Source organism: Taurulus bubalis (assembly GCF_910589615.1).
Source record: "Taurulus bubalis genome assembly, chromosome: 8".
Lineage (NCBI taxonomy): Eukaryota > Metazoa > Chordata > Actinopteri > Perciformes > Cottidae > Taurulus > Taurulus bubalis.
This window is the reverse complement of record NC_136596.1, coordinates 26,518,276-26,543,698: the sequence shown is the minus strand read 5'-3', so window position 1 is coordinate 26,543,698 and position 25,423 is coordinate 26,518,276. Positions and strand designations below refer to the sequence as shown.

Sequence of the window (25,423 nt, the reverse complement as noted above, 5' to 3'; positions counted from 1 at the left end):
CAGCGCTAGCTAGCGCTCCTGCTAGCTTGCTACAGTGGCGACACCCACCGGAGGTAGAAGCGGCTTGCAATCCGACTTTTACGGTACACCTTTTTATTTAGAGCCATATTATTAGAGCTAACGCTGCTTATTGTTTTGTTTTTTATTCTTCCCTCGCAAGGCGTAAACCCGAGGGGAGATAATGCGTTCGGCAGTGTGTGTGTCTGTCTGTCCGCAGTTTATCTTGCACACTACTTGACCCATCAGCCTAATATTTTTTTGTGCACATTCAGGAATATGCTCAAGGATCTCTATAGGTTACGTTGATTCACAATTTTTGAAAGACCAATTTTATTGTTTTATACCGTCATCGACTGCTGCCTCCTTGAGACCAGTGTGATCAACAACTGCTTCAGTATCAAAAAGCATTTCCTAAAAATATGACTTGCCTGGTCTATTGCAGGCCACATGTTTGGTTATGATACCTCAATATTGCAAACATTTTGTCCACATTTCTAAGATGGCACAAAGACCAGTTCATGATAATGTGTCATTTGCGAGGTTGATAGAGATCCATGGCGTCCCCACTCGTACACGGAATAGATCTGGAACTCTCCTCTCTATTTGCGTTGTTCATCTTCACTTCCTGTCTCCTTTTCTTCTCTTTTCTCATGCTCCCTCCTTCCTCTCTCTCTCTCTGCTGCTCTCCCTCTCATAAGTGGATTACAAGCAGCCATGAAATCACCCCAAGCAGAGTTTACAGCTCCCATTTTCCTCTCTTTAGTCATGTTTTCCTCTCTGAGGCCTTAAGGTCAAATCTTCCACTTTCCTCTCTGTAAATCTTGCGGTAGGGCGCCATACATTTCCTTGTCAGCACGTTCGCACTATGAAGCTGGATTAATACATGTCTTCCTTTTGTGTCACAATCCTAAAATGGTTTTAACTGTTTAATTATTTCGCACATTGCTGTGAGATGTTTTCTGCCGCTATGTGAAATCTTTCGCCCCCAGGCATCACATTCCCACAGTGCAACGCGGGCGGATGTTTAGCCTCTGGAGACTCTAAAATGAAGTGCCCCATCTGAAGTTAGTGTGACTGGAGGATCTCACTCCGGGCAGAGCTTGCTTTCACGGACAATGGGATTATTTTATGTTTTAGACAAACACGCATCAACGTCAGAGGAAATATGCCTCTAACTATTCTGACTCTTAATGTTTTTCGAGCCATATGCAGAAGGGAGTTGTCTCCTTTAATCAAGTGTGTTGTTGAAGAGGAATGCAGTGGTGTCTGCTAGTTTGTTCTTTTGCTATTCTCCACAGCTGTGCCTTTCTTTTCTCTGTCACAATGCGTAACATGTGTTACATGTGCTGACAGAAAATAACACTGTGTTTACGCTTCAACTCGTGCTTGGCGTATTTTAGCATTACATTTTTTTTTTTTGCCCTCAACGTCAAATTACCAGCATTTTATGGAGCTTCCAATCGTGCCACAACCTTCATCATGAATGGAGTTGTCATAGAGATGGATCTGTTAACATGTGAGCTCACTAGCTGCACTTTGAGGACTTGTTGTCCTAAAAGTGCAGTTGGCTTACAGTTTAACAAGTAAGTTCTTGATTTTGGAAATAGAATTTTGACAAAACAATCTCAACTCAAGGACAACTCACTAGTTTTTTGTGGAGCTTTCAAACATATCACATGGTAATTATATAGACATGGTCATTATATAGACCGAACCAACCAGGGAACGTAGCGAACTCTATCCGATGAAGTTTGTGGTTATCGTTTTTTGTCTGTGTGCAAAAAGCGAGTGAATGGATATTGAGAGAGTTTTGTTTAGCTGCTAGTGTGACTGCTGGTGGAACAGGGGTTATTAATAAAGTTAGTATGCGAAAAATCATAAGAATACTCTGTATTCGTTAAAGGGACTCAGAGCGGCCGAGAGTCACAACTGCAGAGCTGCTAATTAACATGTGGTAGCATGCTAACAAGCTAAAACTAATGCTATATTCACACCAAAAGCGTTGCGAATATTTGCACCGCGTTTACCGCGTCAGTTTACTCGCTCAACAATAAAGCTGTGTTCACACCAAACGCATTGCGAATGTTACTCACGCCTGAGAGGGGGCGTGGCTTATCTCTGTGGCTTATCTCCGTAAAAACAGTTACCGTTTCCGCCATCCACCATGGAAATAACCACTAGTTATGCTTTATACTTGTTGTGTAAATTCCACATATGTCGGAACATCAAACTCCATGGTGTCTGGGTTCATAATATTATCCGTAGTCCCACAACAGCGTCTGAATGAAGCGCTACCAGCGCTACTTCAGGCGGACCAGCAGCAGTTTGATTCAGCAACGGCTGACGCAAGTCAGCGTCACAGGAATTTTTCGCCAGAGTTGGAAAATTTCAACTTGCGCGAATTCATGCTGCGTCAAACACGACATTCGCGCCGCCTGTTGGAAAAGTTGCTTTTTTGCAATTTATCGCGTCTGTGCATTGACTTTGCATGTAATCTACTCAAAAATGAGTCTAAACTGCTGTTGTGTATTTAGTAGGTTTGTCAACTGTGTCAGGTCTAATAATGATTTACTTTGTCAACAGACAAATTGCAAGTAAGATTGTTTACTTTGTAATACAGAATGAGACAATCAGCACCACCGGCCACATCCCTGAAATCACTACCAAGTGTGTCCTCAATCTTCACAAGTTTTAATGTCACTTCAGCTTGAGTGCCACATGAAAGCCGTTTATTTCCATTCAATCATTGTCCTTGTAATTTACGCTCCAGTTGGTAACGACTTTGTAAAAACATTTGCTTTTAAAGGATTTTAAAGGACCAACTGCACACTACGGCATCCTGCATTCTCTAATCTCTATCTACAAAAACACAGTATCCTCAATTTGCAGCTGGTCTGTTTTCCCTTCTAGAAGACTAGATAGAGACTTGTCAAAATGTGGACAGCAGACATACCTGAAAAGGGCTGCAGCTCATTAGAATTATCAGAAAGAGACATGCAACTAAATATTACACTGCATGTGTTATTTTGCTGTCGATGTGAGGTGATTTCTGCTGGAGTACTTGTTAAGAAACTCTATTGGAACCATATGTTCCATGCACTTTATTTGTTCTGGCAAACGCAGTCTCGACTCCACAGTGGACTGAAGAGGAAACGTGTACTATGTAACTAAAACCTATGACATAATACTCTTCTTCAAGTAGCCACAGATGACTGTAGTTACATAGTAATAGTTCATAACTATGGAGGGTATTTGGATATTTCAGATGCTGTGGTTTGTATCCCACGTGACTTGTTGGGAGTGAGAAAGACACATCTGGGACTTATTATTATTGTTATGGGACCTCTGGTCCCATTTTTTTCAGAGCCCCTAACAACAGTATGATAATAATGGAAAAGTGTTTCTTTTAAGGTGGAAAGCAAACCCTTTTATGATGTGAGAGGAAACATGAATAGTTGTTCAAACCAACAATGTGAAGATAATCCACATTGTCAACTGCGGCGCAGTAACTATCTTCTGTAAAATAAATACTCACTTCAGTCACAAGCCAATGACAAAAGCTCAAAGACTTAGCAAATAGCCAATCAAATTGCTGCAGGGCAACAGGCGTCAGCCCCACTTGGTATCAATCATGTACCAACTGTTTTCATTGCCGAAGGCTTCGGGCCAACATACTGTATTGTTGTTTTAACACACTGAGGGCACTTGACATTGTGGAAATGGGGCCATCCCCACATTTTAAACCCCTATCCAGCCACTGACCTTGATTAATGATTAAAAAAAAACGCAGCAACCAAAGATCTTTTATGTCATGCATTAATCTAGAATTCTATTAATTTCCAAGTTACACAGCGCTACTAAAACCACACTTGTTCTGCCTCCCCAGTAGCAGGTCAGGCTTTGCCCCACTTGCTCCCGACTGACCGGTTGCCTGTAATTACATGACTATGAGTGTAGTGGTGTAATTAGTCTTCCAAATTGAGGAATTTAGGCTTAAAGCATTGCTATTAGAAAAACATGTACCACAACCTCGAAGTGGCCTCTGTGAAACGAAGCTGAGTTGCAACAGATTGAAGCCCCTTAACCTCTCCGGTCCAACTCATCCCACTAATGACTTTTCCATCTATATGAACAAGCAAAGACTCAGGAAGGCCCCTTATCCCGGAGTGTGCCGAAACAAGGCACACATGTTAGAATATTCATTTTTTTTCTGCAGTCAAATGGCTTTTGTACACGTGAGGACTGCCATCTCTGAAAAGTCGGGGAAGGGAAAAGGAAGTTGGATCTCGAAATAAATGGGAAAAGTAGCTGTTTTTAAGACTCTTTTATAAGTTCTGTTATATGCACAGATAAGGGTTTTGCATTGATTTTGTTTATCTCACCAAGATGTATGGTCAATCTGAGGGAGCGGGTAGAGTATTTTGTTTATCAGACATTCAATCTGGATGTTTAACCACCAACATGCCCACAGCAATCTTCATCAGTCATTGTCCTGTTTGGTTGGATGTTCAGTAGGTCTGGATTTCCTCAACAACCCATCTCACAACGTCCGTCTGCCATTGAGTCATGTATTGTGTATCCAGTGAATCGAGACAAGGTCACCATTGCCACATTTCCAGTCATTATCATGTTCCATGATTTCAGCCTCTATTTAGTTTCGTACCCTCAGCAGTCCAGACCTCATTGCTGCTGACCAGAATGATTAATGTGGTTATCTTTGGGAGAAAATAGTAGAGGGTGGCAAGACTGATGGTTTGTACCTTTCTCTCTGTGGCCTCTGCCCTTCCCCGGAGGCAAGTGCCAATTTAGGAAACCCTACTTTGTCATTATTTGATCTCCATGTTCTTCTTGGCTGTATATGAGAGGAGCCTTAACTGGTCTGTCTGTTGAGCAAAGCATCAGACTCCCCTGCTGCCAGACAGAGCTCCCTCCCCTCAGCCTGCACTGTCACGTAGCACAAGAATGTGGGTTTGGTCTATTGGAGGGGAAAATGTGTATTTAATCCCTCCATATAGTCTGAGGGGAAAGGCTTCCGGGTGGATTTTTGACCGCCTCACACTGCCAGCGAGCTAACAGGCCTCTGATCAAGTTTTGCTTCGACTTTTTTCCCCTCTCTTCTTTCTTTTGGTCCATCAAAGTTACAAACAAAGATGGAAAACTGTTTTGATCAAAGGTCCTAATCAAAACACAGACACTAAAATGATCCATGTGTCTCGAGGAGAGTGGTGGGTAATACCGTTTCAGATAGAGGTTTATGTTCACATTTTCGATTGTGTTCAAACTTATGTATGCTATAGAGGCCATGCAAATAAGTTCTTTACATATCTCAAAAAACCCCTCCCAAAAAGGGTCTTAGGTGGGAAGCCATTTTTAGTGTCAATATCTTCAGATTCTCCCTCAGAATCATGAAATGTGCTCGAAACAGTATGAGTGAACCCAACAATAAAGGAGTGTGCCAAGAAAAAAAGGAAAAAAGCCGAATCGAACTGAGGGGAACTGCATAGTTGGTTGATAATAAACTGTGGATACATCATTACAAACCACCACTCACTCACATTAAATATATTAATTCCATCCATTGTGAATATTAAAATATTGACAAGTCCAGCTTGGACCTCAAAGTAGGCAGTGGGTTTAGTCTAACCCCGGGCTGCCCGTTGCTCAACAGGGAAGTTGAGCAACTGGGAGTGAAGGAAGCCTCCAACACAAACTAGCTGGTGTTCTTAGTACGGGACTGTCCATCGCCTCCTACTCATGTCTGTGGTTAGTGAGGATGTGGACGCAGGGCGTCTGGAAAAAAAGGCAGTTACTTTAATTGCCTCCTACTGCACGTGCTCTCATAATGCTGATTTTGTTCATTTTTCTCTTCTGACTGGTGCTTTCCACTTAAACGTGTTACGTTACCATGGAAACCCTTTGATACTTTCGGCTTTTTAGAGGAAAAAACAGTTGCAGGGCAGCTGGTCATGGTGTTCAGAATTAATAAGGTGATTTGCCGTAAAAAATTTTTAGCAATCTGGGGAAGAATTTGCAGGCAGCGCAGTGTGGACCTGGGGTTCAGAGTCTTTGGTGGCGTGTTACATCACACAGGAAATGCTGTTTCCACACAGATGTATAGCCTGTTTATATCTCATCAGCTCACAGAGGTCTGTCTAGCCGGCCAAGTAAAACCCTTCATGGCCCCTTTGCAAAACTAATACATTTCTGAGATGAACAGTTTGCCAACGATAAAGAAATGGACCAAAACATGTTTGTTAATGGATTACACATAAATAAATGTACATGGACAAATGATATGTCGGTAAGAAAAACAGAAACAATTTGTTGGTAGAAAATTTTTTTTAATATTTTCACGTCCATGAATAAAGTTTCTTGACTTATGTGCACATTTCATTTTTGTCCACAGAACCTGGATATTCAAGTGGAGGACGTGCGCATACGAGCCATCCTGTCCTCCTACCGTAAGCGGATCCCTGTGACGGAGGGCTACGTGGAGGTCAAGGACGGCGGTAAATGGAAGCAGATCTGTAACACAGAGTGGACGCAGCATAACGGCAGAGTCATCTGTGGCATGTTTGGCTTCCCCGGGGAGAGGAAGTACAATGCCAGAGTTTACAAGTGAGTACTCCACTGCTGCATGTCGGGTCCTGGCTCACTCAAAAGAGCAGAGGAGGATGTAGGGAAGAGATGCGCAACTTTCGAGGGCCACTGCTGGAAAATGACCAGGGGCCAGATAGTAAATACATTCATAATATTGTCATAAAAAATGAAAGGCCAACACTTATCTCTCTTTGAAATTCTTCATTTTCAAATTAACTGGTTTATTAAATTTTGTATTATTATTATTATTGTAATTATCTGTCTCTATCTAATCTGACACCTTATTTACATCAAAAGTAAAACAAAACAATTTTCCTTATAAATTAGAAAATTGGACATTCTGCACCCGATTGCGAACCAGATTTTGCCCGTAGGGTGTAAGTTGAGTATTACTGATTTAGCCTTTAACTCTTGAGGGGCCACATGGTCATGGTCATACAAGTCATTTGCAACAATGTGACCAATTGAAATATGTCAATCAGCGGGTATTTTGGATAATATGTCTCTGGGGAGGTTAGAGAAATCAGGGACTCGCCCCTAACATGTAGAGCATCATGGGGTCGGATTTCTGGGAACCTGTGGCTGCTCCCTGCTTTGCATGTTGGGTAATTCACCCTTGGTTAACAGTATGTCCTGCAGGGACCTAATGTCAGTTCACCGAAACTCAACATTCACAGCGAAGTGAAACTGAACCCTGAACGAATATAGTGTCCATACATACCATCAGTTCAGCGGGGCAACAAATCCATAAAAACTAATGATCAAACATAGTCCGTTCCTTGTCATTGTGGAACACTACCACCAAAGGTAGATGTTAAAAGATTAAAGTACACTGGAATCATTCTAATTGTACATGTTCCAATGTGTGGATCAAATGTTTTACATCTTAAAACCTTTTTAACCCCAGTTAAGCCCCAGCCATTTATCTCAAATATTCTGAATGGTTTTGCATCCCCATACTAAATACATAATATCTCCTCAACCACAAGGGCTATTTGAATAATGTCAAAAGGTATAATGTACAGAAAACACTTGGGAGACTAGTTAAGAGGTTCATATTGCAGTATACTGTATGTGTTACTGGTTTATTGGTTGATGATAGAACACAGGAAAAAACAAACATATTATTAATTATAATTATTTTTAATTATGCATATCATCGATTTCTTTTCTACTATAAAATAGCACTATATGTTATCAGTATCTCTACAAAGTTTGACTTTGATTAAGTGAAGTTAAATATTTTTAGTAATTAATTTAGTGCACATTTCGTGAACCGTAAGTTTAGGTCCACTGAGAGCCAAAATGTCCTAACTTTCTTCCTGGACATTGAACGCCTCTGGTTCCACAACAGAGGGGCTCTGCTTAAGCAGATGCACCAAAACACACCAAGCAAGGCTGGGTGGAATGTCGTTTCATTCATAAGAAAGTCATATTTCAGTGTTTTGGCTGGAATGTGGTTGCTGAGGCTGTCTCACAATGGATTTGGCGGTATTGAAAATGGATATTTCCATAACTTGGGGAGCTCTCTCGAGTCACTTTCGAGTCATCTCGAGTCATATTTATGGTTGAATTGTGTTATAAACATGTCAAATGGACTTGGTCCAGACTTGGAGAGTGAGGAAGAGCTCCTGATGAAGAATTCCTCAGGTTTTAATACAGCACATTGGATCTCGACCTGACTCTTGTATGTCCAACATCAGTGCATTCCACAACGCTGTCGTGACGTGTGAGGGTTCTGAATCGTGCTTACACGAGGAAGCTTGCAGTCAAGCGGCTACAGGTTAATCACGGCTTACCATAAAACATCCAACACTCACAAAGTTAACCTTGAATTGACTGTCTACGCCGGGGCTGGGAGTTTCCTCTGCGCTTTGGAACCACAGCAGAGCACAAGGACTCCCTCCCTTTCCATCTACGTGTCAGCCTACTCTCGCTTCAGTCCCGGGAAACGTCTGTTTTTACAGGCTGCTGCTTGAAACAGCAGTCACACAGAGCCGAGCGTCATTTACTGAACCGGCTCCTGTGCCCGTGCTCCTGTGGAGCTTGGCTTTGTCCAGAGTGGGTTTGGGAACGCCGGATGTGAAATTCAAATGTCTAAACAAAGACGTGAACAACATGCGGGTCCTTGTAATGTGTGTGTGCGCTGGAGAGTTCTCTAAATTGGAAATGATCAGCTTCATGCTACATCTATGGGATCTGCATCTGCAAAGCATCGGCCAGCCTTTGCGACAAAGTTCCCAGTAAGACAACCTCCAAAACGTTATCAGTATTCATTGCTGAATTTCAAACTGTAATACCTTGCACAACGTATTACTGAACATTAGATACCGCTGTTCTACCCGTGTATGGGTAAAGTTTCAAAATGTACCACATGCAATGGTATAGAGTTGTCAAACCTTATCCTACCTAGTAAATATAACTATTTTTCTCAATCCATGCCGAGACTTTCTGTTATAGATTTTCAGTCTCAAGGCCCAAGCCGAGCTGTCTCAAGTGTTGTCACTCGACCTCCTTCAGTCACAGAAGGCATTAAACAACCGTAATAAATGGATATTTATTATCAGTGTAGTTATTCATCATTTAAAGGCCCACGTTGTTGTGCAGTATCAGTAATTGCAGGTAGAAAGTTAGTTACATGTATTAAAAGTTTTGGAAAGCTTTTGACTGTGAATGTGTAAACCTTTTAAGAGATTTTGGTGAGAAGCCAAGTTTCACAGCCTCAGGACCAGCAGTTGATTCAATCATCGCTCCATTTGAACAGCAGTGATATGCACACAGCTGTGTTTAAATTGCATTTGAGAGCATTAGTTTTGGATAGCTTCCAGTCTGCAGCTTCCCTCTCTCCAGCTCCCAAATGAAAAACAAATGCAGATCGTCTCATTTTAATACTTCTTTTTTTTCACGCACACCTCAGACATGAGATACAAGGATAGGACAGGCCGCTCTGCCAATGGCGCTCATTAAAAACATAATACGGACTCACTAATAGGTGGGGAGGAAGAGATTAGCACCCCAGAGTGTCATTTACCCCAGTTTGTTCAAGTTCATACGGAGAAGTGTGAACTCTCCAGCTGTTAGCTGACCTTTCACTTTTGGTGTTGTAAAATGTGCTAATAGCATTGCCCTTGTCTGGTTTTGTGGTGTTAACATAACGCATTGGGATGAGTTTCATTAGTTCACTCATCTAGATCTGGAGTTTTTAACTGCAGTTGTTGTCATCTTATTTTATAAATGTCATGAATGCAAAGTGAAATGAAAAAAAGTGCCGTCATAAACCATCATGTGTATTAACCTTGTTTTGCCACGTGGTCGCAGAACTCCATTATTATGTAAATGTCACACCCTTGATTGACAAGTTGCTATGCTAATGTGTTAGCATAAAAACAGTTGCCTATTTACACACCCCACAGTGTTTGGATTTACAGACAAAAGTACTGTAAAATATTCATCTCTTTTTACTCTGTTTTTGGACTTCGCCAACTACTGAGGGGAATCTCTGGCTCCCATGCAGCGCTGTCCTTTGTTCACAAGCTAGCAGCTAACCTGGAAAGTTGTGTACATCTGGTGAATCAGCTTCTTTTGCCAAAGGAGCTGCCTCGAGTTGGACTGCACTCAAACCTATCATTAAAGTTCTGGCATTTTTGCAAATAAAATGTATTATTATTATCATATAGTTGTGAAACCAAAAGAATTAGCTTGAAGATGTTTACAGACTAAGTAAGACTAAAAACCATTGTTTCATTACTACTAGCAACCTCTCACACATTACATATGGTCATATAGCCCATTGTCATAGGACACACATTGATTATGCAGCTTTAAGTTTGAGCTTTTTCTCATGGTAGTTGTCTCCTCCTCCTGTGTTTGACATACCCGTTGAAAACCAAAGAACGTTTATTCGCTGAAAGATTTGTCAAACCTCCTTTCCATCTCCTCCATCTGTCCAGGATGTTTGCTCGCCGCAGAAAGCCTACGTACTGGGACTATGCTGTGAACTGCACTGGCAACGAAGCCCATTTGTCCAGCTGTAAACTGGGCCAGGTGGCACCCATGAAATCCAATGTGACCTGTCCTGGAGGGCTGCCTGTGGTGGTGAGCTGCGTGCCCGGCAGAGACTTCGCCCCCACGCCCATGACGGGATTCAGGAAAGCCTTCAGACAAGAGGTAAAGTCTATTTACGTCATCTAAAATACCGGCTATTGATCATTTGTTGTGTTTTACTGAAGTACTTCAGTAATTCAACAGTCTTAAAATTGGCTTTTCCAGTTCTTGCTCAGACATGAAAAGATTTGACCTCACACATTCTTTAAAAGATATTTGAGCCGCTGTTACAGTAAATTCTTACTGTCTTCTGGCAAATTAAATATGTCATGTCTTTGGATGGTGTCAACAAAGCTGTTGTCAGAGATAGTGAACTGGTTCCACTCAGTTCACTGACTCTATGTAAAGGTTGGAGATCGAGGCCAGCGCTCCTGTGGACACTTCGTTCCCATCAAAGTTAATTATTGTCATCTTGGGGTATTAAAGATGACACAATGTAGTAAGGTTCTCGGGACAGGGCATGGAAAAACATGTTTCTCCAGAAAGCAACACCAGTGTGAGAAAACTTTCGTCAATGAGCATGACTCATAACTTTCGTCAATGAGCATGAAACTTCAGCACAGTTTTTAATTTCTTCAAGACCTCCAGAAAAGCACCGAGCAGTTAATAGTTGATAGCTTGGATCGGGTTCATGAGTTCACATTGTGAACTATCGTAAACATGCTACAGTTATTTCGGGATTGGGTGCAGTGTCTGCTATTTTTACATTTCATAAATACACCATGTGGCCACCAGTGTGTGGACGATTACATATTTGTGTGCTGAGACATGGCTTTTCAGTCTCATCATGTTATAATGATGTCTTCAACCTTTCTTCCTCGTGATTCCCTTTGAGCTGTTCCCTAGGTGTGCATTAGGTAACCGTTTGGTCTGGGCAGGTTGGTGGTGGTTTGGACAAGAAAACCTCATTGCAAGATAAAGGAAGCTTGATATTTCAAACAAATATTGTGCTACCTACTTTTTGGTTCCACTTCTGGTAGTTATTTTGACCTGTCACAACATGACAACAGCCCCTTAAAGAAATGGTTTTCCCAGTGGACTGATTCTCAGGCCTCATGACTTGAAACATGAAAACCCAAAGTAATAAATCTTTTGATTTTGTCTACTGAAACTTTTCCTTGGCACAGACCTTTAGTAAGTCTTCACTTGACATCCTAATGGTTCCACAAGTCTTCCTCATAAAGAACCTTGACCTCCACACTGGGTAAAAGAGAGATCATGTCCATTTTTTCAGGGGACGTACAACTCACGTAGTCCGTAAACAATCAGATCAGCTCCTCTAAGCGGACAATATTTCTGTCTGTGTGACCACATTCCCCACGGTGTGAGTTTGAGCTTGCCTGCTCTCTCACGTTCCACAGCTGAGAGCTGGGCTGGGAGCCACGTGCATCACAGGCATCACTTCCTACATCGTCCAACACATTCAACACGTCTGACTCAACGGAATGTTATCCTAAAACCTGATATTTACCTCAAAAGAAAATAACATGAATAAAATATCTCTTCAGGAATTAAATAAAAACTGTAGTTTCATATATGAAATGACTGAAGGTTCAGGTGATTTTGTGGCCAGTATTTGTTGTTGGCATGAGATGTGGACCAGGGAATGGATAGATTAAGTCACATTGCATCACATCTATTTTTGTTTGAATCATTCCCGTTCTTCTTAATTCTTACATGTCAATTACCTTGCTCAGACTTTATCTCAGGGATCTTGTGTCCTCATACAATGAGATGGTGGAAAATGCCAGATCTGACTATATTCGTCAACTGGTAACAGTAAATAAGAAAAACCCTAAAGTGTTGTTTGACACAATCAATTTGCTTGTATGTCCTGCTGCTCCAATTACCCCTGTTTTTTGTGAAGCTGACAGCAATGCATTGTTGAGATTTTTCACTGACAAAATTAGGATGATCAAGGAGAAAATCCCTCCTCTTTTGTGTGGAACCCCTGCTGTCATTGAGCCTGTCTCCAGCTTGTGGTCCTCATTTAAGTCTGTGACTCACTGGTGTCCAAGATGAAACCCTCCTCTTGCTCATCCGACGTCCTTCCGTGTAGGCCCTTTGTGAAAGTGTTTGATGTAATTGGCCCCTGGGTTACCAAAATGGTTAACCTCTCTCTTTCTACAGGTGTGTTTCCCAATACATTTAAGCATGCCATAGTGGAGCCTATACTTAAAAAGACAGGCTTAGACCCGACTGACCTCAGTAATTTCAGGCCTATTTCAAAGCTTCCACTCTTGTCCAAGATCCTAGAGAAGGTGGTCGCTGAACAGCTGTCATTATTCCTGGATCAAAGTAACATCCATGAGACGTTTCAGTCTGGTTTCCGCAAACATCACTCTACAGAGACAGCCTTACTGAAAGTGTCCAGTGACATTATGATGTCTGCTGATTCGGGAAAGTGCACTGTTCTAGTTCTCTTAGATCTGTCCTCAGCTTTTGACACCATCGACCACCAGATCCTGCTGAGTGGACTGAGGGATGAGGTAGGGCTGTCAGGGTCAGTTTTACATTGGTTCTCGTCATACCTATCTGGGCGTAGCTTTAGTGTCACAGCTAACCAAATAAGGTCTGAGTCAGCAGATCTGTTGTGTGGAGTCCCTCAAGGTTCTGTTTTGGGGCCTGTATTATTCTTGTTGTATTTGATCCCCTTGCGAAAAATCATCCAGAGATTTTCTGAAGTTTCGTACCACATGTTTGCTGATGATATTCAGCTTTACTGCTCTTTCAAGCCGACTGAGCTCCAGAGGCTAAATTCCTTAGTTCATTGCTTGGTGGAGATAAAACAATGGCTAAGTGTTAACACCTTGCAGCTAAATGTGGACAAAACAGAAACACTGGTTACTGCCCCTGATGACTTAATTCCAGAATCTGCTGATGGCTCCACTCACCCGTTTCCGGACCAGAGGAGACCGATCTTTCCAGGCTGTTGCTCCCAGGCTTTGGAACGATCTTCCGCTCTCCCTGCGTTCAATGGAGTCTGTTGACTCCTTCAAAAAGAAACTCAAGACCCTTTTATTTGTCAAGGCTTTTGTTTGATTGCCTTGGGGCTGTTATGATCGTCATTGAGTTGTCTTGGCCTTTTTTAAATTAAATGTGTATGTACTTCTTAATCTGTGTATTGTTTTGTTGTAATTATGAAGCGCCTTGTGACCCTGGTCTGCGAAAGGCGCTGTACAAATAAATCTTACTTACTTACTTGCTGAGTCTTGATGTATAATGTTTTTGATATATTTTCTTTTCATGTTCATTACGTTTATTAGCGTTTGTGTGACGACTAAAGTTCAACACACAACTTTGACCAGTGCACAAACAGAAGCTCACCCGATATTAGGTTGGGGATGAATGAGGTTTTATTGATACCAATGCCATTATCCATTCTGCTTATCAGTCTGACTCTTTATTGATTCCCGATAAAAACAGGGAACTCTGCAGATTTAAAATATGACCCCTTAATAGTAAAGACGAGAGGAGACACAAGAATGGACGATTTGTTCAAAAAGGACACCGTAACGTCAGGACTTGAGCTGGTTGCCCAGGAAATGCAAAATCTGTGAAATTATTGTTATAATAAAGTCATAACGTAGTGCCATCTGTCACAGGGATAACTTGTTTTGTCTAACTATCCAAAGCAATATGTTACATTCAATGTCACAAAGATTTGTGTAAATGCCAGACTAACATCAAATTTGAAAAGTTGGAATCATAGTTGGACATTGTTGCTTAATACATGGCAATTGATATTTATTTTATGTGTGACATGTATGGATGATGAATGCTTTACATTAATGTTATTGTTAAATCAGTATGTGATGGATTTTATTACAGAGACGTCTGGGCTTTGTGAATACCGATTGCAGTATGTCAGATTAACTGAGGCTAACGTATTTACTTGTAAAAACTAAACACTTCCAGTTTGTCTAAACAGTTAATGGGAGAACCGCATTTATAGCATGTTCTATAAACATGAAGCCACCCAGTCTGCTGCCTCCGCTTTCACAGAAAAGGGAAGCGTTGAGGTTCCAAACTTCCCCTTCTTTTGGATAGAACCAGAATACAGAATATTGTGTGCTATTTGTGGTTTAAGGATTTGAACATTTCAGCTGACCTGTGTTTTTCCTCTTCAGCAACCGCTGGTCCGTCTTCGTGGCGGAGCCATCGTGGGCGAGGGCCGAGTGGAGGTGTTGAAGAATGGAGAGTGGGGCACCATATGTGACGATAACTGGAGCTTGCTGTCTGCCACCGTGGTGTGTCGGGAGCTGGGCTTCGGGACGGCCATAGAGGCCCTGTCCGGAGGCCGCCTGGGACAAGGTATACCTGTTTTACATTCTCACTCTTATTTGTGCTCAAAGAGTTAATAAAAAGACTCTTTAAATAAAGGATAAAGGGAAAAGGGATTTTTGACTGAAACATTAAAATATGCCTAGTCTACTAGACTGCTGCATGAAGGCAAAAGCATAAAGAAGTGGAACTGGAATAAGTACAAGGTGGCTCTGAAACAGTCCCATGCCAACCAACAACTGCTATTGCAAGACAATATGAAAAAAACTGTTGCATTTTCCTTTTAAAGTAAATAACTGTATTTGTGTCCCAAAGATGTATGAAGACTGACTCGGGGTAACAGGACAATACTGCCAACATTATTGGGCTGGCAATAATAACTGTGTCCTATTTTTCAGCATACATACAACTATCATTTTTGGTAAGTTAAAATCAAGTCACTGTGTGTGCTATTAAGTACAAAGTCCCAAGTCCAAGTCACTCAAAGCCTCCGGTTCTGAAAAGTGAAGCCAAAGCAGAAGTGTCTTTGAACTGCATTATTCCTAATGGCCATCAGGGGGCGACTCCTCCTATTACGAAAAGAAGTCTGGTTGTATAGAAGTCTATGAGAAAGTGACTCTACTTCTCTCTTGATTTATTCCCTCAGTAAACATTGTAAACATGAGTTTATGTCTCACTCTCTAGTTTCAAGTCTTCTTCTACACAGCATGATGTTCATTTAGTAAATGATGCTAATCGCTTGTGATTGACAGCTTGCTACCATAACGTGTTCCACTGTGGGAGATGTCCGTGTTTTCGTCTTATAACTTATTAACCCATCGCAGGATGTTTTCATGAATGTTACATGTAACATTTTGGTTGCCTAAAAAATGTAAAATGTAATGTTAGCTCCACAAAAAACGATGATGACGGCCAAAATAGCAAACGCGATGCTTCAAAGCATGGTGTGATCCATCGTTATTATAGAAATATTGATTAGAGCAGCTTTAAAGTTGTAAGACGTGTGGTTCTTTCAGCAGGAGAAGATCATTAAATGAAACAAAACAGTGAGTTTTGGTTTTATTTGTACAGGTGTGTCTGAGCTGCAGTCACCCAAGTACAATTAAATAAATGGTTATAATTTAGCACTACATTGTAAGCTAAGAGAGACATATACTGATTACATATAGATTATGGTTAACACCTATCTTTATCACCCTGGCCCTCCCTTCTTAATTGACTCTCCCTGTTTCACTGCTTCAGTATAACATCTGTGCTTTTAAATCAATAAAAAAGGAATCATTAGATGAGAAACAGTTCTTGACATTTGTTAGACTGTTTCACACTTTCATGTCTGTTTTCTCACATTTTTGTTGTACATATTTAACAATTATTCCTCCAAGTATACCACTTGTGTTTCCTGCCTCCTAATGGAGGCCTCCGCTCCAGCACTCACTTTATGGGCTCTTTCCAGACGGCACCTGCAGGGTTAACACCTCCTGCATGGAGAGTTTTACAGCAGACCCTCCCACCCAATAACAATGTGCCACTGACACACTTCTAAAATACACACTCGGCATATATCCACCCTGTGTGTTAAAGCCTTAGCTCACCTGTTATCAGGATCTACTATGGAAAGACACGTGTCACGGTTTCCTTTTTCATAAAAACAGTCCAGTAACATTATATGTGGAAAATGTTGAAACGGAGCTTTCCTTTTCCAAAATCATTTTCCATCATGATTACTCATCAGTGGCTCTCTTTCTATGGAGAAAACCAACACTCGGATGGAAATAATAATGGAAAATATCTTATCAGTTTTAATCCCCCATGTGAACCCATTGCATTATCCAAAAGCGCTCATCCTCTTCAGGGCCACGGGTCCAGATCCCAGCTGACCTTGGGCAAAGGCAAGTTCACCAGTTTATCTCAGGGCACATAGAGACAGACAACCATTCATGCTCACATTCACATCTGTGAGGTATGTGCTTTGGCCCATATTGACTATAAACTTATTTTACCTTTTTTAAAGAAATTTTGGGAAATATGCTTACACTTTTGATGGAGTTGACGAGAGCGACACCAATCTCATGTCTGTACACAAGTGGCGGGCCGTGGATTTTCTACCTGTGCCTTCAGTGCCGTCTGAGCCATAGTCTCGATCAGCTGTTTAACAGCGGCGTTCTATTTGCTTCCTTCCGCTTTTATGCTAAGCTAAGCAAATACAAATGTTGAACTACTGTTTAGATCTTGAACCAGGCCATTATTTTTAAAATGGAAACGGTGAAATCAAGACACAGCACAGACATCTCTCGGCCATAATAATCATCTGCTTTTTGCCTCCCCGCGTCCTTCAGGGATGGGCCCGGTCCATATGAACGAGGTGGAGTGCTCTGGGTTTGAGAAGTCCATCACAGAGTGTTTCTTCAACAAGGAGGCTCTTGGTTGCAGCCATGAGGAGGATGCAGCCGTCAGGTGTAATGTTCCTAAGATGGGCTTCCAGGAGTCGGTGAGCCTGAAAACACAGCAGCAACCAACTCATTAAGAAACGTGATGTTTATTTGTCCCAATTGTAAAGATCGGTCTTTCCACTTCTTTTATGAATATGTATGACTTGCAGATGTTAACATACTGATCCGTTCATCCTTGAGTCTAAGTGGAAAGAAATTCAAAACATTCTCTGATCCAGTTTCTTTGTTTTATTTCGGTGGTCAAAGGTCATATGACATCACATAACACATTTTCGGCCCAAACTCAACAATCCACATGTTACTTATCACACATGAATGTCTCAAAACATAAATTGATGACACGATGCCATTTTGGACTGACATGGATACGTGATTGGTTGACGGAGGCATACGACCCAGAGGCGGCAATTAGGGTTCCACCATTCTGTTCATCCTCATAGTGCTCCAAGTCATAAGTAGTAGTATATGTATTATACCTATCATACTAGCTTTCCAAAACCTTAGAATCAATGGTATCATTAAGTTTTCCTGAACATTTGAAACATGCATCACCTGTTTCCCTGTGCCTGTGTAGCTGCGTCTGAGCGGAGGCCGTAACCCCTATGAGGGCCGCGTGGAGGTGCTGGTGGAGAGGAACGGCTCCCTGGTGTGGGGCACGGTGTGCAGTGACAGCTGGGGAACCATGGAGGCCATGGTGGTCTGCAGGCAGCTAGGCCTGGGCTTCGCCAGCAACGCTTTCCAGGTACAAGTGGCAGCAGCCGCGGGGTCAGAGTCCCTAATCTGAACACAGGATAGGATCATCCACAGGATGTTATTGTACTTCACATGTCTAATTAGTGCTTTCTAGTCTATCAATGTACTGCTGTGTGCACTCAATGTATCACTAACACACACAGAAGGTATCATGGACATATTTTGGTATTCATTGAGTTTAATTAGTTATATTTAGTGTATAAATAGTTTCCTTAGAACTCTTCTTTATTGAAACAGTAACATTTATTGATTTACTTTCCACGTATTGTTGGAAACTTAAACCAATGACTTCACATGATTTCTATATCTACATATCAGTTGAAAGCCTTTTTGCAAACAAATTATGTGCTGATTTGAAGCTCTTTTCTGTTGACAATGAAATAGAAACGGTGTTGGTCATTTTGATGGTGTTTACATGGTGTAAACACACCTCAATGTCTTTATCTGGCAGCACAAGGACCATAGCGTTGCACAGCACAAGTTGTGCTTTGTTCAAATTAAAAATAAGAAGAAGCATTATATAGTGAGGATATGAAAGGATAAAGTTGTGCCCTCTAGTGGTCAATGTAGATTATAGGCTTTTCTTCACAATGATTCATTGTCCGTTGGTTTCCTCACAGAGGCTCGTGACAGTAAACGCTTCAGTGGGAACACAGTGAGCTCTGCTGGTCGTTTTGGCATCTCTGTGTTCTAAAAGTCCTCTTCTTTGTAAATAGCAGTAGAAATACACTATGTACCACTGATACTGCGTCACAGTGAGGGATGAATAAATGTGTTTTTCTGCTGTTCTCATATTTCTAAATGTTCCCCCAGTTTCTTGAAATCCATTATTAAAGTCATTTTCAAGTTATGATTAACTTTTTTTTCCATTAGTATTGTTTGAAGCAGAATATGGACCATCATCTACTCTCCAGTAAGAGCCATAATAGTGACATTGAAGATATTCTTAAAACATCATTAGTTTTATGTCATCTGAAAAAAAAAGACTATTTTAGGAATGCAAATATTGTAAAATTCAAAGATATATGTATGTTTCTACTTTCTTCCAGAGTAGACAGTAACCTTCACTGCAAACTGACTAAAATCCTCCATAACTGTTTACTTCTTCCAAAAGTAGTCCGTGATGGATTATCAGATATATCCATGATTTTATTTTTTAGGTCAGTATTTCAAACATACAATTTAGCTGAAGGGCTTTTGTTTAAATCAGACCTCCAAGTACGTGATCAGTCAAAGTTCCTCATGCCAGAGGCGTTCTCTCCCCAGGAGACCTGGTACTGGCCGGGAGAGGTGAGCGCTGACTCTGTGGTGATGAGCGGCGTCCGCTGCTCTGGGACGGAGATGTCTCTGAGCCACTGCCTGCACCACGGCGCTCACCTCAGCTGCGCCAAAGGAGGCGGGCGCAACGCCGCCGGAGTCTCCTGCTCCGAGAGTAAGAAACACAAACGAAGACGTTGGTGGTGGTGAATGCTTTGACTTTGTAGGGTTGTGAATGAAAGAATGAAGAGAGTACATCTTTTGAGCTTTAATTCATGAAATACAATAATGTCTGCCTGTGGAGAAGCTCTACCTCGGAAGAATGTTTGCATAACTGAAACTCAACTCTCCCTCTGCACTGTGAAGCACATTTACATCACGGTGCCAGAGCTTTTCCGTGTGTTTTCGCCTTCTCTCGATGTCACTGAGTGTCTCCGTCTGCTTCCCTGTGGTTTCTCCTCCGCCCTCCCGTCCACAGCGGCTCCTGACCTGGTGTTGAACCCCACGGTGGTGGAGCAGACCACCTACATGGAGGACCGGCCCATGTTCATGCTCACGTGTGCGTACGAGGAGAACTGCCTCTCCTCCACCTCCAGCCAGGCGCCGGCCAACTCCTACCGCCGCCTGCTCCGCTTCTCCTCCCAGATCCACAACAACGGACACTCGGACTTCCGGCCCAAAGCGGGCAGACATTCCTGGGTGTGGCACGACTGTCACAGGTCAGTATCACTGGACCATTTGGTATGTTTCTTCCCTGAATTCATCAGATGATAATTCCACAGTAGCGAGCTTTTTACTGGACACCAGAGCCAAACCCTTGTCAACAAGTTGTGTTGAACTTGTCGGTTTCATTCTGTAAACCTCCACACATTCTTCCCTTCGCTTCAGGAATAGTTCAACATTGAAACGTCTTTTTGTTGTTTTTTATTGCCACCTGGTCTGAAGGATGGACCGGTTACAATTTGGTGGTCAAAGGTCAAACGCACTGATCATAATTACTTGATTTGCTAAATATGACAATTTCACACACATGTCGAATAGGATATGATTCTGAAGTGATAACATTTTGGGCAGAAATGGATGTAAACTGTAACGTGCCAACAACCACAAGACAGTGATGATAGTGTGACCTTTGATGCTCTTTCTTTACCAGACTAGAGCTACAGACAACGAGAAGGCCGTCTTGTACTTGTACTCTTGTGTCTTGTACTTGTACTCTTGTGTCTTGTACTTGTACTCTTGTGTCTTGTACTCTTGTGTCTTGTACTTGTACTCTTGTGTCTTGTACTCTTGTGTCTTGTACTCTTGTGTCTTGTACTTGTACTCTTGTACTTGTACTCTTGTGCCTTGTACTTGTACTCTTGTGTCTTGTACTTGTACTCTTGTGTCTTGTAGTTGTACTCTTGTGTCTTGTACTTGTACTCTTGTGTCTTGTACTTGTACTCTTGTGTCTTTACTTGCACTCTTGTGTCTTTTACTCTTGTGTCTTGTACTTGTACTCTTGTGTCTTGTACTTGTACTCTTGTGTCTTGTACTTGTACTCTTGTGTCTTGTAGTTGTACTCTTGTGTCTTGTACTTGTACTCTTGTGTCTTGTACTTGTACTCTTGTGTCTTGTACTTGTACTCTTGTGTCTTGTACTTGTACTCTTGTGTCTTGTACTTGTACTCTTGTGTCTTTACTTGCACTCTTGTGTCTTTTACTCTTGTGTCTTGTACTTGTACTCTTGTGTCTTGTACTTGTACTCTTGTGTCTTGTACTTGTACTCTTGTGTCTTGTACTCTTGTGCCTTGTACTTGTACTTGTGTGCCTTGTACTTGTACTCTTGTGTCTTGTACTCTTGTGCCTTGTACTTGTACTTGTGTGCCTTGTACTTGTACTCTTGTGTCTTGTACTCTTGTGCCTTGTACTTGTACTTGTGTGCCTTGTACTTGTACTCTTGTGCTCACTGTGAGCCTGACTGTGTTTGTAAAAGTGTGTTCTGTCTGCAGGCATTACCACAGCATGGAGGTGTTTACGCTCTATGACCTCTTCACCCTCAATGGAACCAAAGTGGCAGAAGGACACAAAGCAAGTTTCTGCCTGGAGGACTCCGAGTGTGATGAAGGTGAGAACCAAACCAGGGATTCCTATTTTGATTTCAAAATGTGAATGTGCTTTAACTTTTAAGAAATGTGGCAGACAACCCCCTTTTTCAGACAATAATGGGCTTTTAAAGTAAATGGTCTCGTACTTGTACATCCATTCAGATGCTATGTTAACCATTCACACACTGATGGCACAAGTTGAGGTTAAGTCTTGCGCAAGGACACATCGACATGGGCTTTCAGAGGGATCGAACCACCGATCCTCTGATTGACACCTGATATCTCAGCCGATGGGCACAAACATCTACTTTGAATTTGGTAGTCAAAGATCAAGGTTACTGTGACCTCACAAGACATTTATCATTTGTTTTGTGTACAGCCAGCAGCTTTCATGTTTTGGTTCACTCTTTAGTTCACTTCTCAAGCGTTGTTTACCTACAAGTCTAGAGTTTGCATAGTGTAGCTATGCTAAATAGCAGCTAATGAGCCAGATGCTTTTCTCAGAAGCTGGTGGTACCGAAACAGAGCCAAAAGGAGAGACAATATTTTGACCCTTTTCATTTGGTCAGAAACACAAGTCTGAGTCAATGATGATGTCAGAGTTGTGTCTGCATGGTGTCTAAATGAGACGGCATTACCTTTTCATCAGAACAACTTCATAATATGTCAATAATACAATAATAAGTCAATGCTGTTTACAGCTTGTTATGCTGCCCCCATGTGGACACAAGTAAATACATCCATGCAGCTTTGACGTTTATGAATGCTTCTCTGAGGGTTCCTTTGCCAACATGTTCTTCATGTGTTCCAGGTATTGAGAAGAGGTATGAGTGTGCTAACTTTGGAGAGCAGGGCATCACTGTGGGCTGCTGGGATACCTACAGGCACGACATCGACTGCCAGTGGGTCGACATCACTGAACTCAAACCTGGAGATTACATCTTCCAGGTAATGTTTCCCATTTCCATTCATATTTTGATCTAATAAAGAGTGACATGATTTACAGTACTGGCGTCTCACAACATTAGCATCCATGTTCTTCCTCTTACAGATAGTAATTAATCCTAACTACGAGGTACCAGAGTCCGACTACAGCAACAACATCATGAAATGCAGATGTCGATATGATGGCCATCGTGTGTGGATGTACAGCTGCCATAATGGTAAGACCTATTGGAATACATCCAAATCCAAATCTCGTATTTTTGTTTCATGCTCCCCTAAATTTGGATTTATGGAGTAGAGGTGAAATGCTGTTGCCTGTAGCCGTGGCTTTGGCTATGATTCCTTTCAGTAGGAATAAATCGTGAACTGTCAAATGTGATCCCTGAAATGTGTCAAGTATTACTGATCACTATTGATGTTGCTGAGTTTAAATTTAAGTTATTAGAAAAAGTATTAATATTAAGGTATTTGGAAAATTCTATCATTTGACAAAAGACATTTTAATCGAGGTCCACGCACTTTCTCAAGCTTCTCGACCCCATCGCATGGTCGGTCGTCAGGAAGTTTGGTCAGAGAAGAGGTGCTCATATGGAAGGGAGATATAGACAACCCTAAATGTGTATGTGAAGACTATGAAATGCAGTTGAAAGCTCTGGAAAAAGTATCTAAGCAGACCTTGAGTAAGAATGATTTTAAAGTGTCAACATGAAACTTACGCTGGTGCTTGTCTCACAGATGTATTATACATCTACGAGACAGTATACAATGGATGGATTTTCTGACTTATTATCTCATAAACTGTCTCAATGCTAAGTAAAGATGAGACATGTGTCACTGGAGGTGATTCAAACGGTTTGTACCGGATGGGAAACACGGATAAGCTGCAGCTGGTACCTCTCTCTCCTCTAGGTGGCTCTTTAAGCACTGAAACAGAACAGACGTTCCCGGGCCTCCTCAACAACCAGGTGACCCACAGGTAGAGACGCAGCAGTGCAGCCCACCAGCCACTGACATCTCCATCCGTAGTGGATCCAACCAGCCCGCCCTGGACCAACCGTCATCCATGAGGCAGCGGCTTTCTCCAACCCTACCCTCTCCTTCACCTCCCATAGAATCACATTGATCCTCCCCTCCTCACACAGAGGCAGCTCACGGACACTTCCAACCTCCCGAGTTAAGACCAAGAGAACGGCAAAGCTCTTCTGGTGCCCTGCACATTTTGCATTTTTTTATATATATAATTTTAATGAGTGATGAAATAAACTTGCAGGTATTTTACTCAAAGTGCAGCATTGGGGAATGTGTTGTATTTGAAGAGCAGCACTTTACCAGAGCCCTGCTGCTGCAACACCTCCTGCTCACAGCGCCCCCTGCAGGGTGGATGTCAGTGCCGGGTTGCTGGATGATGGAGAGGAATCATCGATATCAACAGCAGTGGTTCGTCTTTGGAAATAAATGCAGTATTCTTCCACTTTCCAAGAGTTTCATGAAGTGCCTTTTACACTCTTAAGTCCAGAATAAATGCTCAGTCCGAGCATTTATTCTGGATATCAGTTATTTAAACTGAAGGGTCACATTATTCATCCAGGAGTTTATGGAAATCAAGCTGTAGCACAAGCAAGTCCTCAAAAAGCCAACAGCCCACTTCATCACAAAATGTAAGGGATAGAGAGCTGTAGAGAGCTGTTAGCACGTTGTCCCAGCATCACTGCTAGCAAACTGCTAGCGATGAGCTACACTTACCACAGCACATTGGTTTACAATGTGTGGTATTACTGTCAGTGCAGCTGTCAATCAAACATGTGAACACCCAATCACAGGCATTTCTGATCTTTTTTTTCTTCCTTTTTATTTGAATAATACAAATATTTCCAATACATTGAGCATTAGAGCGGCACTGTGTTGGCTCTACAGGAGGATCGTAGGACTGCTTTGAACAAAAGAAGCTTTCATCCGTTTCCTCTCAGTTACTCGTTGCCTTTACAAGGAAGCAAAGAGCTCAGATATATCTTGGAGAAAGCTCATGGAACGCCATGTTCCCTGTTTAGACAGTCAGGTGCAGATATTCACTACTTACTGTTGACGTTTTAATCCTTGTTTTTAAAAAAATAACGTGTGTGAATCAAATTGTATTGTACCTTTTATAATGGTGCTATGAAACTGGCCCTCTGTTTTCTGAGGGTGAGTCGGCTCCATCATGCATATGACAGTATACTTGAACAGAGTAAGAAACTATTTGCTTTGTGTGTTAAAACTATAATAAAGGAGTTCTGGAGCAACCAAATATGTGCTGCTTAGTGTTGATTCTCTTCCTTTTTTTCTTCATTATCACTATGTTTTATGTATTCATTTTTCAGCATCACCCTGATTGTTTTTTTTATTACAAGAACTATGAAACTACTGTTTGCTCCAATTTCATTTTAGCTTGATGGTTGCATAAATACAAATGGTTGTAGCTATGCGTGTATGGATCTTTTAATTATGAATAGTGGTGAATTAAAATCCTTATTTTACAAACCTATTGTGTTTAGTTGTGTAATTTTCAATTATAAAATGTTAATTACACTAAAGGCCCCTAAAAACCCTGCAGAAACACAACCCATGCCCTTTGCATCCCCTTCCACTAGAAGCCCATCAGTGCAGAGACCACTTGTCACTCAAATTCAACTTTGCATTATTTTAGTTAATTATTTAAGTTCATATGTGTGGCCCATCTCCTCCACTCCCAGAAGCACTTATTGCACCGTGACTAGAGTTTCTAATCCACCAAACATGTGTGTCTCTTGCGCTGCAGGAGGAAATAAAAACACAGACACTTAGATCAGCCAAAACAATGGGAGATAAAACATCTTCCATCCTCTGTTTCCCCATCTGCCACACACCTCCTTTCCACTGGCAGGAGGGGGATGTTTAGTAAACTCCAATGAAATGTTTTCTCCCAGAG

The 25,423-nt window shown here is 41.7% G+C and overlaps 1 protein-coding gene across 1 annotated transcript in view; it reads left to right on the top strand.

The window, feature by feature from the left end:
* loxl2b (lysyl oxidase-like 2b) overlaps window positions 1-24,984 on the top strand; it is a gene marked incomplete at its 5' end in the record, with an annotated part of 30,747 nt that extends 5,763 nt beyond the window's left edge. Inside the window, 11 exons of the mRNA XM_079222631.1 lie at window positions 6,407-6,618; window positions 10,551-10,767; window positions 14,835-15,018; window positions 17,325-17,476; window positions 18,013-18,180; window positions 19,458-19,623; window positions 19,927-20,167; window positions 21,439-21,554; window positions 22,346-22,482; window positions 22,586-22,697; window positions 23,389-24,984. Of these exons, the coding sequence (XP_079078757.1) occupies window positions 6,407-6,618; window positions 10,551-10,767; window positions 14,835-15,018; window positions 17,325-17,476; window positions 18,013-18,180; window positions 19,458-19,623; window positions 19,927-20,167; window positions 21,439-21,554; window positions 22,346-22,482; window positions 22,586-22,697; window positions 23,389-23,459 (1,776 nt within the window). The 3' untranslated portion in view covers window positions 23,460-24,984. The remainder of the gene's footprint in view (window positions 1-6,406; window positions 6,619-10,550; window positions 10,768-14,834; window positions 15,019-17,324; window positions 17,477-18,012; window positions 18,181-19,457; window positions 19,624-19,926; window positions 20,168-21,438; window positions 21,555-22,345; window positions 22,483-22,585; window positions 22,698-23,388) is intronic.
* Window positions 24,985-25,423: the final 439 nt, after the last annotated feature.